At 37.9% G+C, this 16,150-nt stretch overlaps 1 protein-coding gene across 2 annotated transcripts in view; it reads left to right on the forward strand.

Moving 5' to 3' along the window:
• The window catches only part of DNAJC24 (DnaJ heat shock protein family (Hsp40) member C24), a 20,761-nt gene continuing 4,611 nt past the window's right edge, over positions 1–16,150 (forward strand). The window contains exons 1-3 of one of the 2 annotated variants that reach the window (XM_030451035.1): positions 1–55; positions 1,154–1,285; positions 12,371–12,509. In XM_030451035.1, coding sequence (XP_030306895.1) covers positions 1,178–1,285; positions 12,371–12,509 — 247 coding nt within the window. In that variant the 5' untranslated portion in view covers positions 1–55; positions 1,154–1,177. The other variant, XM_030451034.1, reaches the window with a different exon arrangement.

The following is a 16,150-nucleotide window of genomic DNA, read 5'->3' on the forward strand; positions in this document are numbered from 1 at the left end:
CCAGGGCACGCACCTCCTCCTTCGGGGGTCGGCGGTGCGGGGCCGTGCGGGGCAGGTGGGTGCTGGCTGGGTGCTCTCCGCGGGGGTTTTGGGTGCGGGGAGGTGGGGTTCTCACGCCGCCGTCTGTTGGCGTTAAGGGGTGCGGAGAGGCCAGGTCCTCGCGTTCCTGCTCTGGCGGCCTTGCTGCTGTCGCTGCCGCGATCTGTGCGTACTGGCCCCGTGTCCCGTATCCCGTGTCCCGAGTCGGTCTCGGGATGGGTCCGCTGTGCCTCAGCCACCGCCCGGACCAGGGCTGCGTCGAAAGAGCGCGGCCCCGGGTGAGGCTTTGCGTGTGGGTAAAACCCCGCGTGGGTTCCCCAGGGACAGAGGAGGAGGTGTGGAAGTGCGGGGCGGGCAGGCCGGCTGCGTGACGCTTCCCACGGGGAGGGCGTGGGGAAAGACGGGTGGAGATAGTTTTACAAAAAAATGTGTTTTTCTTCTGTGGGAAAAGGATTGAGTCTGAACGAGGTCGGTGGTCACCAGAACGCGGTTGTTGTGCTGGAATGGAAAAAAATAATAAATCCCTTTTCATCTTTTGGGCAATAAAACGATGGATGAAACCTGGCGGGCTCTGCCCTGCTGGCAGACAGGGTTATTGCTCATCAGAAAGTTCCTGGTAAATCAGCTACTGCGGCCTTGGAATTTCAGTACCTGAGGAGGGGCTTGAGGCTCCTGTGCTCATCCTGACATTTTCTTCTCCTGTCTTCTTCATTTTTGTCATCAGCTTGATAATAGCCGAAAAGTAAAAGCACCCAGAAAGTTAGGTTGTACCTGGGGACCTGTGATAACTTTATATGCTTCTGTTGGTTTTTTGTTAGTTTGTTTTTATATACTTCTCTGAGTCGATTTTTAAAAAGTGAACCCTTCTTACCAGGCAGGGGCCATCCCATGGATGTCATGGGGCAAAACCCAAGCCAAAACCTTTTCCTTTTCTTGCACGTGTATCATTCCTGGATTGCCAACATGTTGCACTCACATGTACTTAGGCTTTTTTTCATGTAGTTAATACATGAATCAGTATTGAATCAGAAAGTGTACATTTTTAATACGCTAATTTTTGCTTAACTGTTTCTCTTTCAAACAGTAATTATAGTTATTTAATTTCCTTACACAGTGATGATAAGATATTTTCAAAGCTATGGCCTTTGAAAGGATTACACAGAAGGACTTGTACAAAATCCTGGGTGCAGAACCATCAGACAGTCCAGCAGAACTGAAACGGAAGTACCAAAAACTTGCTTTATTAGTAAGTATGGGTTTTGTTATTTAAAATGTGTAAAAATAGAATTTATAAACCACTAAGATAATTGCTGGTTTTGCTTTTACATGTCTTTGCATTAATATGATTAATGACTCTGTGTCCAGAGTGTCAGTTCACTGATGCTGATTTAAGTTCGAAAAAACATCTGGAGTTGATGAGTTGTCATTATATTTTACAAGGAGGTAAAACCATTGTCATGGTTTGGTTCTAAAACACAGGCCTGTCTCCCAGCTTTGCTGAACATCCATGAATGAACCAAACAGTATTTGTTCATCAGGTGCTGGGTAATCAGGCACACAAGTAAAAAAAGATCACTGTATGTAGCAAATAGTCATGAAACTTGGTAATTGATACTTGTGTTTATTATTATCATGTGTGCAGTTACACTGCTCAATGCAGCCTTTATGTAAAGACCAAATGCAAAGAGCAAAAGTGAATTCTTCCTCATAGTCTGCAGTAATGGAATTGAAAATGTATGGGAGGTAAATAACTTATTATACATTTTATTTTAAAGTTTCTAGTGCCTATTGTGGGGTCACGTTTTTGGTCATGTGTGAAGTTTTGATGTCCTGTGAATTCTCTTAATTTCTCCTGTACTCTGCCTTGGCATGTTAACACAAAAAATACTCTCTCTGAGTAAATCCAAACTGACCAAGTGCTTATATTGGTTTTCTAAAGATTTTGTTGGAGACAGAGGGGGTAGAAAATAGTAGTTGTACTATTGGTGTGGGCAGACAAAAGGTCTGTGTGCAGGTGTTTTCATGTACTGTGATACTTGTCAGTTATTGGAGTAATTCCAGTTTAGAAGCTGGGATAGCAGCTGAGCACCTATTAAAAGGTTTTGTGGCAAATTTTATGGTCAGTACAGAAAGTTTTCTGCCTTATGTGTAGCAGCAGAAATTAACCTTCTGAAGAATTGCACTGTCATAATTATCTTAACATCCAAAAGTTTACAAAGCAACTTGCCTCTTGGATACCAATGGCAATTAATATTACATTCAAGCTCTAATTTTGAATATTTTTTTTCACAGATGTTAGCATCAAACAAGGTGGAATTTATTTTTAAAAACAGCTCTTCTTTTTAAATAAAAATATGAGTCCAAGCCTTCTTCAAACGATCCCCAGTGCTTCACGTTGAGCATTTGCTTTTTGCCATCTGCTATTTTCTGTTTGTCAACACATGTATGCTCAGCATCTTGAATGAACAGGCAGATGTAAATTTCCAAAGCTAAAAAGAGTTGGAGATCTTGCCATATGTCATCCAAAAGATAGCTGTGTTTGTAGTTAAATCTCATTGCTGACCTTAATAACACAAACTAGTACACAATTAAAAATCATTGAATTATAGGTCTGTAAGAATGATTTCTTAACTGCAGCTTAGTGTAAAGCTGATTAATTTTTAAATATAACTTGTTTTTATATATTCTAACATGTTGATGGTGGAAAACATTAATAACATGTAACAAATAAAACTCTGCCTATGCACCCTACTTGAGTGAATAGATTTACTTGCTGTTTTGCTATATTTTGCTCTGCTGTACTTTTATTTTCCATTCAGCATGTGTTTACGTGAGTTATTTTACTACAGATAATATCAGTTCCCTCTTTAAGAACACTATTAATTTGATACAGACCATAGCACAGACCTAGCCTAAAAGTAGTGACATTTTTTAATTAGTGAGGTTTTTTTCTCCTTGCCCTCTAAGTATTTATGTTAAAGTTCATATTTATAAAATTTCATTGTGATTAAATGGAACTTAAATTTATTTCTTTTAAATTCTTGTGTACTTATGTGAGTCTAATACCTGGATCATCTTGATAATGTATCATTGTAGCAATCAATAGCAGCTGAAGATGAGACTTGTGACCCTGGCAATTTTGTAAATACCTGAACTTTAAAACTAAATCAAAACTTGTGTGTGTGCTGACTCTGAAGATGTTTCTAAAGATGGATTAAGAGTTTGATACTTTGGTTTCTGTGGTTATTGCTGCTGCAGAAGGTGGTCCATGTCCCTTTTCAAAGCAGTAAGTTGTCTTTCTCATCTTGAGAGAGTTCTTAAATTCTGTTGAACAAGAATCTGCACTTACTTGTTCTTGCAGAGGAAGCTGAAGTGCCTTTAAGTACCAGATTCATGGAGTGCTACCTTGAGCAAAGTGGAGACCCAGTGTCAGTAGTTAAGACTGATAAAAGAGTGTAAGGTCAAAGTAGTAGGATCGTGACACTACAGTATCACAACAAAAGCAATTGGATTAGAAAAGGATTCTTGTCATACCAGATGTAATCTTTAGACTTTAATAATTTACTGCAGACTTTAATAATTTCCTTCTTAGTGTAAAACCAGCTCTGCAGTCATGGGACTTTCAATTTGATGCTACTTGTGTTTCCATTGAAGTTGAAATTTACTTGTAGAAAAGTCCAGTCAGAATTATAGTTGCAGTGCTGCTGCTGTGGTTAAATATATAAAACTAGCACACAGAAGATGGGGATTTTGGCAGGAGATGCCAAAAAGGGGATCTTTTTTCAGATTTATCAGATGATTTTCATCTCATTTTCATGCCCATCTTAACAAAAGATTAAGATTTTCCAGTGAATAATAGAATCATTCAAAACTGTGATTGGAAATTAATTTTATCAACCTGTGTGATTTAAATGTGAAATAAGATGCTCTGAAATTTTTCTTCAGAGAGAAGGTTGAAGATGTTTCAAGTATGTGTAAGCAAGATAACTTTAAAAATATATATGCAAATTAATAAGTTTGACAGGGTAATTTATTCTGTGACTTTTTAAATTTATTTTTTAATTTTTTAATTCTACTTTAGAGGACTCCTGTAATTTATCAGTTTGGGTTGATAGTATCATCCTGTGTTTTTACTGTGCAGCTGCTGGTGAATGCCAGTTGTGTAATCTGCATAACTGTTGCATATTGCTGTTTACATTTAATTTTTTTTTTTTTTCATTCTGTCTCTTTTACAAATAGCAAGCAATAGGTTGTCTATGAGTGGTTTTTAAAAAAAATTGTTCATTGGATAACAAATATAACAACTAAAATGATATGGAAAAGTTCCTTTTTCCTCTTACTTGCTGTCTGGGTGATACTTTGCTGCGAATACCTTGAGTCCCAGTAAATATTTCATTATAATAACAGTTTTAGCAGCAATAATATAATCTGAGATACTTCCATTCTGGTGGTTTTTATGTGTGTCAAGTTGGAGGTCTGCTGTGCTGGGTGTTGTATAGAGCAGTGGTTATCTCTGGCCTGAAGGTATAGGAAAGATTAATAATGTGTGCAAAGCATGCAAGCATCAAATGCTGTGCAGCAAGCTCAGACTGATGCTTGGGTAGCAATTTCTGTTTGTGGCAAACTAAGGTGGAAAAAGGGAGAAGAATGGACACAGATTTGACCAGCTAGTGGATCCCTGAGCAGTATTAGAAGAAAGTCAAAGAACAGATAAGGTGTAAGAGATTAGAAGCAAATCAAAGTGTCTTGCTTATTTTTCCTCTAATGAGGAACATTTCCTGTAAATAGGAATAATCTTGGAGATGGACAACAGAGGCTGGAATAGGTGTCAAAGCAAATAAGAAGAGCAGGTAGGGGAAGAACAAGGTTGTTAAAAAGCTTAAAGTTTGTGTTTAGGGGGGAAAAAAGGAAGAAATGGATTGAAGCAATGAGTGAAGAAAAATTCCTTGCTCTTTTGTCCATCTGTCTTTGGGTAGGCATCCTTTGGAGGGGTTTAAATATGTATGAAAAGATTGAGTGTCACAAGGAACTCTTCACTTTCTGTTCCTCCTTTTTGCTAGTGGAAAAAGCAAGCTACTTCCATGTTCCCTGCTAAACTTCTGCCAGTTGAGTGAACATGCTGAAAAGATTGATTGTGGGCTAGGAAGGCAGGTCTGAGACCTGAAATAATTCTTTGCCTGGAAGTAAACAAGTTTCACATTTCAGAGAGAGTGCTTTGTTGCAAAATAAATGAAATATGAAAAGCATCTTCAAGGTAATTTTGATTTGTGTTGGTTTGAGATAAGACCACACCCCACACATACCCCTTTTTTTTTCCTTTTTTTTTTTCCTTCCCTTTTTCCCTTTCCAAATACTTGCCCTGGAGTTTTCCAATTACTGAACAGGTGATAGCTTACTAAAATGTGAACAAGTGTGGAACCTGATCTGGTGAAGGTGTCCTAGTGAAGGGAACTTAGGACATTCCTCATATTATTGCAGATGAAACACGAGTTCCATATTTAGCCCACTGAGCATAAAAGTGCCTGTTAAACCCTTTCTTTAGAAGAAAGGATATTATCCCATCAGTTCCATTTGCAGGGGAGGAAATACGAAATGGATACTTGAAAACAATAATGAACTTTTCGCTCTGGTCTCTTTGTGGCCGCGTTGGTGAAGTGCTGAGAAACAATGAGCTGGGTTTGATGTAACCTTGTGGGAAGCATTAGGTGGCAGTAGTGTGTTGTATTTGGCAGCTGCTTTGTCGTCTGTTTCTTTTTTTTTATCTTCTGCAGTCTTTAGCGCAGTGTAGTAAACAGAGAACCCCCCTATTTTATTTCTGTACAGGTTTTATAAAATGCTGGTTGATGGTTGTTCCCATTCTGTGACTGTAAGGGCCATTGTTTGGCCTCTTGGATACATGGGTGGGATCAGCAGACTGTAGTGTCTGCACTGCATGACACGTTTTCTGATCCACTGTATCTCAGTGATAATATTAACTGCAAATATTCTGGTGAGAAATGTGTTGTTTATGGCTGCGTTGAGGTTTTCAGCCTTTACCATTTCTAAATGTAAGGTAGCCTGTTAGATGTGAAGTGTGTTTTTATACCTGTGTTTGGTTTTTAATCTAAGAAAACAAGAGTCAACTTAAGCTCAGGAGGATGTTGGTAGGAACTTAATTAACCTTTCAGCATCGTGGTGTTATTGCCACTTCAGATCTTGGACAAGTGGGGTTACCTTGTGAGCCTTCTGGAGGGTTTGTTTGTTTTTTTTTCCTTTCATCCTTGTTTCTCACAGGTAAGGGTCTCAAGGAGTTTGGAACTGGTGTGGCATTGTATTAATTGGGCAGGATGATCAATTAATAGAAGAGCAGCAAGAAAGTGTTGACAGTACATGCTATCTAATTAGTACCTGATGAACCATGGTAGGCCACAGAGCCCGGAGTGTGATGTTGCTTCAGGGTAGTTCCTACACAAGACCTTTGTATGCAGAAAAAAAACTGTGGAAAAGCTAGAAAAGAAAATATCCACATTCTTTCATTGCTGAAAATCTCCCCTTTGCACTGTTAGCTTGGGGAAAGCTGAGGATACTGATTCATTAATAGAAGAAATTGTGTATCAAAGTGTCAAGTCAGCATTTTGTGTAAGTCTTGCTCTTAAAAACCATGGAGTCTTTTGTATTTTATGTAGAAGATGATCTAAAAATTATAGAAATAGATTAAATAGTTTTTATAAAATAAAATTATTTTTGTTTTCTTTCTACGTTTTGAAGAAGTAAGAAATAGTCTCAAACCAGCTCTAGGGGATCCTGCTCTAGCAGGGGGATTAGACTTGATGACCCTGAAAAGTCCCTTCCAAGCCCTTACATTCTGGGATTCTGTGAAATACCAGGACAGGAAGATTTCCTGATGGTTCATGTGATAAAATGGCAAGCAAATTAAGTTAAGAGCATGCTCCCCCCTAAATGTATTTTTATTACATATTAGTTTGTAATAGTTTTTTAGTTGAAAATTAGGTAATTTTGAATTGAAGAGCACTTCAACTCTGGCAAGTTAGTATTGCCAGAATTACTTAGTTACTGACAAGCAGGATTTTTTCCCATTCATTTATATAAATACATTGGTGTTTAATTCGTACTGTTCACTCAGAAGTTCCTCTTACTCCCAAGGTAGGATAAAAGTTTAATGTTTCCATGTTTAAAACAGTTTAAACAATTTAAGCTTTGTTTACTGACTTAAACCACCAACATTTTTTTTAAAAACATCATTTAAATTTTTGTAAAATATTTGTGGTTACTGCCCTAATTTAATTACTTCAGCTGGTATAGTTGGAAAATGGCTTCTTCCTGTGACCTTTCAGTGAGTGCCACAGGGTGGGGGCCAAGTGCATGTTTGTCACCTTTTTTCTTGACCAGCACAGGTGGCTGAAGGTTGCTTTTCTTAAATTTAGTTGTAAAAAAAAAAAAATTTCAACTTCCAGTTAAACAAACAATTTTATAGTTCTATCTGTGATCTGATTTTAATCCATCACAGGTTGGATTCTGCAGGAAAGAGTTCAACCCCAAAGCAGAAGAGGGAGTTTGCACAGATTCTGATCTGTATCTCATGCTGCCCATAACCAGAGTAAATGATGATTTGGAGATGGTGTGCTCGATTGCTCAAATATAGCTCTCATAGACATGGTATAGGTAACACCAAATACATGTTAATTTTATTACATGTTGAAAGGGATTTGTAGCTTGAAGTATTCAGCAGGACAATATATATAATGTTAGCAAAAGTGTTAACTTTTAATGTAGTTGTATAGCTCCTGGGGTGTTACAATAGCATCATATGGTTCCTTTTTTTGTTCGTGTCCATCAGGAAGACTGCTCAACTTTGTATTTTGGTGCTTTATCAACTGATCTGGAACTTGAAATACATGCAGCATAATTTGAGTTGTAAACATACATTTATTGAGCCCTGACACCAGTTGAAGCAGGATGCTTGGTTTGTTTTTTTTTTAAGTGATCCTGAGGTCTGGGTCCTTGACCAGTCAGACTTCAAATTGCCTGAGGACAGGGACTTCAGGAAAGGGACCCTTTGTCAGAAACCTGGATTCTGTATAAACTTTGCAACTGAAGCAAGGTTTTTCCACTGCTCTCCGATGTTCACAGGCTGTGGTATGAAGCATTCTCATGGGCACTTCTGGATCAAAGCAACACAACTCTTTTCTATATCCAAATATAATTTTAGGAGGAGGGATGCTGCACTGCACTTTGTTGTCCAAACTTGATTACAAAGCTGTGGCAACACAAAGATTGAACACTGGCTTTGTGTGAAGACGGGGAGATAAAAAAGTGCAAATCTAGGGAAATCAGCCTGATGTATTATTTTGATTCTTGAAGTGATGTAGAAGAGTTAATTTCTTAGATATTTATAGATATTTTTTGTTATTCTTAGATATTTAGAGCTTAATTATATCATCTTTATATGGCCAGATTAAGGAATCTTGTTTTAAGAATTGTTATTTCTTCCCTAATAAAAATGTGTCTACGTGGTGTGTAGATAACTAGAGAAATGGATGCAATTATATGACCCAACCCAGCCCTTGTTAGCAGTTAATTTCTCCAGCTTTCTATGAGCATTTGGTCAGATCTACACAGATTTGGTTGTTGGTTTAAATCTAGCCAAGGCTGGTGGTGTCTTAATTGCTACCACAGAGCAACCATTTGGCTTGTGTGAGATGAATGTTGTCAAGGTACCTTCTGCAAGGCGGCCATTCATCCACTGGGAATGTATCAAGAAAGTTTTCATTAATTGGTCCCTTTGTTGGCATTTGTGGCAGAGCAGCCAAAAACTGAGTATGAACAGACACTCTGTGTCAGAGGGTGAGATTTATTGGCAAGTCTCAATAAAAACTGGTATTTACTACATATATTGTCAGCAGAGGCAAAGGACTTTCCTCCTAAAAACAGCCTGGCATTAAATTTACTCAGATTTTTTTTTTTTTTTTCTTAAGAAAAGGGTAAACATGATGAACGCAGACTACAACTGGAAATTTAATAGAAAATAGCTGGCTAATATTTTTCTTCTTAATGTTGACTGTCTTGCAGCTTCCTTTTAATATGATGTGAAGTGTTATGATGAGCTCTGTAGTCTACAGACAAATTTGCATCAACTTATGAATACTTCTGTCAGATGAGAACACTTGACAGTTTTTGTCCCGACCTCATTAGCTTAACCTGTAGATAATAATTACAGTGGATAATTTATAAATGTTGTGTAAAGCATGAGAAATGTTTTTAAACATCATTTCCAATATTGATTATTCTTATGTTCATGGTAAGTCCTACATTTTGTTCTTGTTTTGTTAAAATGATGCAGTTGATTATATTAGGAGGGACATACTGGTAATGTTTTGTGCATTTTTTGTTAGTGCAATTTGTGTGTTGCTAAGCTTTGTATAGAGCAAGACTGTGTGTTAGGTTTTCTGTTCTGCTTGCTTATGCCTATCTTGTCTTTAAAAGAACTTTAATTATTCCACATTATAATGTAAAACAAAGTAGTAGTTTAGACTTAGTAACCAAATAAATGGTCATATATTTACTGGGAGACAATGCTGTTTTGAAATTTGAATATGTTGCCTCTTCTGTATTGAGCTTTTGCTACAATAATCAATAGCTCGAACTCCTCAAATACTGATAATGTTATTTTTAAATGTTTGGTATTAATATGTGCAATTCCAGTTAGGGGTCAAAGTCTCATTCTATTGGATTCCCAGCCATCAGTCTGGCAATGATATTTGAAAATAATGGCTTGGATTTCTCTTATCCAGCTGCTTCCAGTGTTTCCCCCATCATTCTTTTTCTCTTCTGAACAGCACAATATCCAACTCGTGTCCACTTGCTGCCATTTCTCTGACTTTCCTACCACTGAAAGTGGATGTCATTGATGTGTATTACTGTTACCTTACACTGTATCTGATGCTTATCCATGGGCACTTTCATTTTTGCAATGTTAATCCAACTGACCCTCTGCAGTTTCATGACTTCTGCCTCTTCTGTTTGCAATTTTAAATCAGTCGTGTCATTTCTCAGGAATGGCAGCTTTACCAGACATGGAGCAGTGGTCTACTTGTAAAGTTTGGCTTGAATTCCTTTTCCCAGGAGGTACTGGTGTTGTGTGGATTGTGGACACCAGTTTCCTGTAACTTTTACCAAGACAAAATAAAGCATATTTGTACTTAGTTGGAAATCTTGTTTCTCAAAGATAGAAACAAATACTGTCAGACTATAAAGCTGTCAGAGCTACAACTAGATGCCTGACATGGAGAAAGGGAAAAGGATCCTAAGAGATATTAGGTTATTTTCAGATGTTCTTAATCTATCACTGACTCTGATTTACAGGTTAGATTTAGTCATTAGATGTAGTTCCTACAAAAGCACAAGTACTTGGTTCACTCAGGAACTTAAGGCACATCACTACCTTTAAATATATCCCTTATACAAATATAGGCACACATCCCCTAATGAAATAAACCAGGAACTCAAAACTTGGCTAAACTTGCCAATTTACTTTAACAAGGTGATTCCATGAGGCTGTTGATAGTTTCAGAGGTAAAAATCTTTAAGAAATATGGTTCTTTAGAAAAAAACTGTGCTGTAGTAGTAAATGATAGCACTTATAACTTTGTTTTATAAGTTTGACTACATCAAGTGATTTAGTTATCATGTATTCCACAGCCTAGCAAGAGATTACAAATTTAGTGTGAAACCTATGCCTGTATGCTTCACCCAGAGACTCCCAGAGAGTCACATTAGGTTGATTCTCCCTGGGTGCTTTAAACTCCTTTAGAAAAATGAATTCATGAGCACCAATAAGAAATGTACATTAATTTAACCAGAAGTTTTCTGCTTGCTAATTTGGATTTGATTGAAATCAATCAACCCTATTGCATTCATTGCATAAAGTCAAGCAACTTACACAAGTGTTGGAAGGACAGGGATCTTTCTGTGTCATCTCTGTGTTTCTTGATTTGCTGATCTTGTGGTATGGGAGTTCATAAGGTCTGTTGGTGTGGTTATTGAGATAATTCTAGGACAATGACATGTAAAAGAACCATTGGAGCAGCAAGTGTGTATATGCAAGATTGTTATAGTTAAAAGGTGAATTAATCTATTTCCATTATCAATCAGTTTATTTTTTAATATTCACACCAAGTACAAAAGCATCATATACTCTAAAGTGATACAAATTCCAGACTGTCTTAAAGAATGGAATTAGGTTAGCAAATTACTTTGGTAGAGGTATAAAGAAAGGAAAACTGGATTGGGAATACATCTTCAACCTTCTTCTGATGTTAGTATAAATGCCACAATTTAAACTTTAGAGTAGGGATATCTGCATTAATAACACAGTTAACAGGTGATAGGAGTGATCATATTACACATCTCTCATCTTAAATGCTGTTTCCTGTTGGTCCATCACTTATATTGAGCAATTTAAAATATCAAAAAAGATACTACTGAGATGAGTTAAAGCTACAGGAAATTGGAGCTTTGAGGATTCCTTCTCAGACATTTGAACCATAAAGTTCAAAAGTTCTGCTCAGAACCTGCAGTACAAATGGTAAAGAAAACATGCTACCATTTTAATTGTTATTTCATATTCAGCATGGGATTACTTGCAGCCATGTCCTTGAATAACCATTTCTTAACTAAAATGACACAATTTTGCAGCCAGTGATCCATGACTTTAAATATTTGGAAGGGCTATGGATTCACTGAACTGAAAGAAATTCAAGATGTTGAGGCATATTTTCAAAAGTAGAATTACATGTATTATAAATTCTATTTGATCATCATGTATGTTCTCTATACCATTTAAATAATAAAACCAAAAGCTAGGTACTTGTAATACAGCATTTGTTTTACCCATAATAGCCCTAACTAAACAGTGGGGGTATTGTTTAAATCAGCTCTGTGTAGTATTACCCGAGCTGCTAGCACCTCCTCTTGTGCCAGTGCTGTGGTCCTCTGCATGTACCTATTGCTGTTTGTGTAGTCTCTCTAGGTAAATTGTCCATAAGACCAACGATCCCATCAGCAAATTATCCAGAAAATGCCGTCAGTGCACATGTGACATTTGTGCCACTGGTGGTTTTGTTGCCATTTCAGTGGTGTAATTAAATTGGCAGTTTTCTCCTGTGCCCAGCATCGTTGTCTCCCTTCCTTTGGCACCTTTGCTCAAACCTTCTCCTTTTCCCTGTCCTTTTAACTGAATATCAAATGCATTATTGATTGCTCCTCTTCCACCCTCCTTGCTTCCACTCCCCTCAACTATTTTTTAATTTTTTTTTTTTTTTTTGATTGGCAGTATCATCCAGACAAACAGCAGGCAGATGTGCCAGCAGGAGAAGTGGAGGAGCGCGTGCAGAGGTTCATCGAAATTGATCAAGCGTGGAAAATTCTGGGGAACGAAGAGACAAAAAAAGAGTATGACCTGCAGCAGCATGGTAGGTTCCTGCCAAGGAGTGCTGTAGTGGCAGCAGCTCTTTAAATAAGCAGGGTCTGGGAGTGGTAGTTAGATGGTATTTTAAAATGCTGTTTGTTGCTGAACCAAATGTTTCTTTTGCTCCTGTCCTACTTTCAAATGTGGATTCATTATTTAGAGCTTTTGCTAGACATAAATTAGCTAGTGAAAACATTGAATTGCTTCCAACAAAACATTAGCGGGAGTTATTCCTAATAATTGGAGTGAATATGAAATTTATACTAATTACAGAACTTAACCCTTTATATCTTATTGAGGCAGCTTGATTAAGCCCCTTCTTAATTTTAAGTCCTATTCTGAATTTTATTGCTGTATCTTAGGTGCAGGTATTAATCCATTTATACCTCCTGTTCAAATACTTCAGAATCATTAACACACATCCTTATGGTTGTGTACATTATGGTAGCTTTCATAATTCCTCTGTAGTCTAAACCAGTTTTTTTAAAGCAGGTTTATAAATAATATTCCAATATAACACGTTAACTAGGCAGCTCTAGCATGCATTTCTTTTTATACCTCTCAGAAAATAGCTTCTTAAAACAGTGACAGGCTGTTGTGAGAAAGAAAGGGGGGAAATGTAGGTCAGGTCTGTCACACATGGACTACCATTACATGAAGTGATAGGCTGTCTTTCTGCTCTGGCCTCAGGATAGGAGTCCCTCAGCCTTCCATTAGAACCTTCAATAAATGTATATCCACCGTACATGTTAATGGGGGGAGTCAATAATAGTGCATTGCCTGTGGGGAAAACACTCAGTGGCACTCTGCAGTAACACACTCTGGTCCAGCATTGACGTGTAGCCACCACCACTTCTGAATGTGTCTGATAAAAGCCCACTGTCTCTGCAGCTTGTTATTGAATTCTCTTCCATTGTACATTGGCACACCATCAGACCTTTCTCTCTTGTGCTGATTTTTAACTCCCCTGCTGCTGCGGATACCAGAACTTGGAGAGACAAAGGCTTAGTCATTCTGGAAGATATGCATCACTGCAGGATATAAAGAGTGATATATAATTGTATATAGCTAGTATGAGTTTTCTAGTTAAATAATCTTGTGTTTCAGACTTCACGTGGGTTTTGGAAGAGAGGGCGGATGGGTAAAAACAGAACTGTTGAATAAATATTTTAAAAGAATGAAACAGAAATTGGATCTTGTGCTAATTTGCTACGTTAACAGTATTAAGATAAAGTTCAAATAAATTTTTCATGTCAAACGTGTTTTTTAAATGCCTGAATGTGGTGCCAGAACAGGAATTTCTGCTGCACGGGGCTTTCATCCTGTTGTACCCTTAGCATTGTAGTATCTGCTGTGTCTTCCATTTTCTCAAACTGTACATGTACAGGAAAAAAGAAATATTTCAAATCAAGCTAAAAGTCTGTTGCGTATCCAGTGAGTTTTACCTACAGCTTAAATACAGACAATGAAGTTCTGTTTTGCTTGGGTCAGGTTAATCCAGCGAAGCTGAGTGCTACATCAAGATTTAATAAGCTGCTTTGTTTTCCCATGGAATTTAAGGACATTACTATAAACTAGTTTTGACATTCTTTGAAAAGCCATCTCACAATCCTGTAAAAAAGACTTAGTAAATGATGAAAACAAATTATACATTTATTTACACAGGGTTCATACAATAATTGTATGGTAATGGGGTAAGATACATTTTAATAGAGAGGGTGCCATTTGCAGAGTACCTGGTGTTTGAAACTAAGGCATGTGTAACACATGTGCTGTGTTGCTGCATTCCTTACAGCATGTTCCCTGGCAGCAAAGTGATGGTGAAATAAATTCTAGTTCTTTGAATGCCTGTCAAGCTGCTTCTGAAGTCACGATTCTAGACAAATTCGTAGACACTGCTGTAAAAGCTCACAGAAACAAAGGAATTGAGACAGCAGCTAAGGGGAATAGTGATGAGAGAGATAATACAGCAAGTTAGTAAGACTGCAAAGCCTAGGAAGCAGAATCTGAAGGATGCCAGTGTGTGTGTGTGGCTGCCAGGCAGCAGGAAGTCCTCTGCTCTGTAGTCTTCTTCCTATTTCAGTGACTGTTTATTTGTATGTACCTTCATGTGTAACACTAACTACATTTTAATTACTTGGCTCAGAAATTGAGTGACTGCAGAAAATTGAGGAAGCTGAAATTCTGTGGGGCTCTGTGGTTTTAATTTTCTTTTTGTTTGAGTCTTGGAGAATAAGAAGTGAGTGTGCTTTTTTGCCTTACTACTGTTTTTCTCTGAAGGTGTCATAATGATCTAATTTGTTCTGCTTTCAGGCCATAGTATTAAAGAGGAAAGGACAAACCTCAAACTGTTAAAACACTATGATACAGCACATACAGGATAAGCAGGTGATCAGGTCCAGTCAGCATGGATTTATGAAAGTACTGTTTGACAAACCTGATACCTTTTATGACAGGGTAACCTGCTTATTGGATAAGGGAAAGGCTGTAGATGTTGTCTGTCTTGTCTTTTGTAAGGCATTTAACAGTGTTTCCCACAGGATTCTCCTAGAGAAATTGCTGCTCATGGCTTGGATGAGCATATGCTTTGCTGAGTTAAAAACTGGTTGGATGGCTGGGCCCAAAAAGTTGTGGTCAGTGGAGTTGGATCCAGTTGGGTGCTGATCAGGAGTGGTTCCCCAGGGCTCAGTGCTGGGGCTGCTGCTGTTTAATGTCTTATCAGTGATCCAGATGAGGGGATGGAGTGTGTGTACCCTGGGTAAATTTGCAGATGACAATGAGCTGGGTGGAAGTGTTGCTGTGTCTGAGGGTAGGGAGGCTCTGCAGAGTGAGTTAGAGGCTTGATGGATGGGCTAAGGCTGATTGCCTATGGGTTGACATAGATGGGTTGCTGAGACCTTCTCCAGACCTTTTTAATATCTCCAAGGATGGAGATTCCAGAGTTGCTCTGGTCATAAATTAGGAAAATTAAAACCCAAGCTACATAGAAGGTACTTCTTTCTCCCCACGCTCCTTCCTCATTCCTCTCCTGCTACAGTAAACTGAAAAGACTGTTCTGGACATGGGCACTTTCCCATTCATCCAGCATTCCCTCCTGCTCCAGCAATAAAGTGATGATACTGTATTAGCTGTCATGATACTTCACATGGTTTGGTAAATAGGATGCCCGAAGAATAACTTTACAAACCCACTGTGAGAATTGGTAGGAGAAGCAAGACAAAAACCTAAAACAAATGCTTTTCCTAGCTAGCAGAAATGGCTCCTGAACACCTTAACCAGCTTATTATAAGAAATACAAAAAATAATGCACATTTTAGTTGTTCTTTGTTGAGAAAATTCCTTCTTAGAAAACATGCTTTTATACCAAATTAAGGCTTTTAACAGGGCTGTTACTTCAGGCTTTTCAGTGTACCAGGTTACACTCTTTAGGTGACAGAGGTGTGGTTTCTTTCTCTGTCCATGGATTTTATGACTGACCCCTAGCTAGTGCCAGAGAACCAGTCTTGTACCACAGATCTCTGGAGTTCATTCTAATCTGCATTGGCTACAAGTGAAGCAGTATTATTTTGTATTTTTGTAACCAACATAGCTTTATTCTGAAAATTCTTAACACGTGGCTTTTTTTTTATAATTTTAAATTAAAGT

The sequence above is a fragment of the Calypte anna genome, chromosome 5 (assembly GCF_003957555.1).
Source record: "Calypte anna isolate BGI_N300 chromosome 5, bCalAnn1_v1.p, whole genome shotgun sequence".
Lineage (NCBI taxonomy): Eukaryota > Metazoa > Chordata > Aves > Apodiformes > Trochilidae > Calypte > Calypte anna.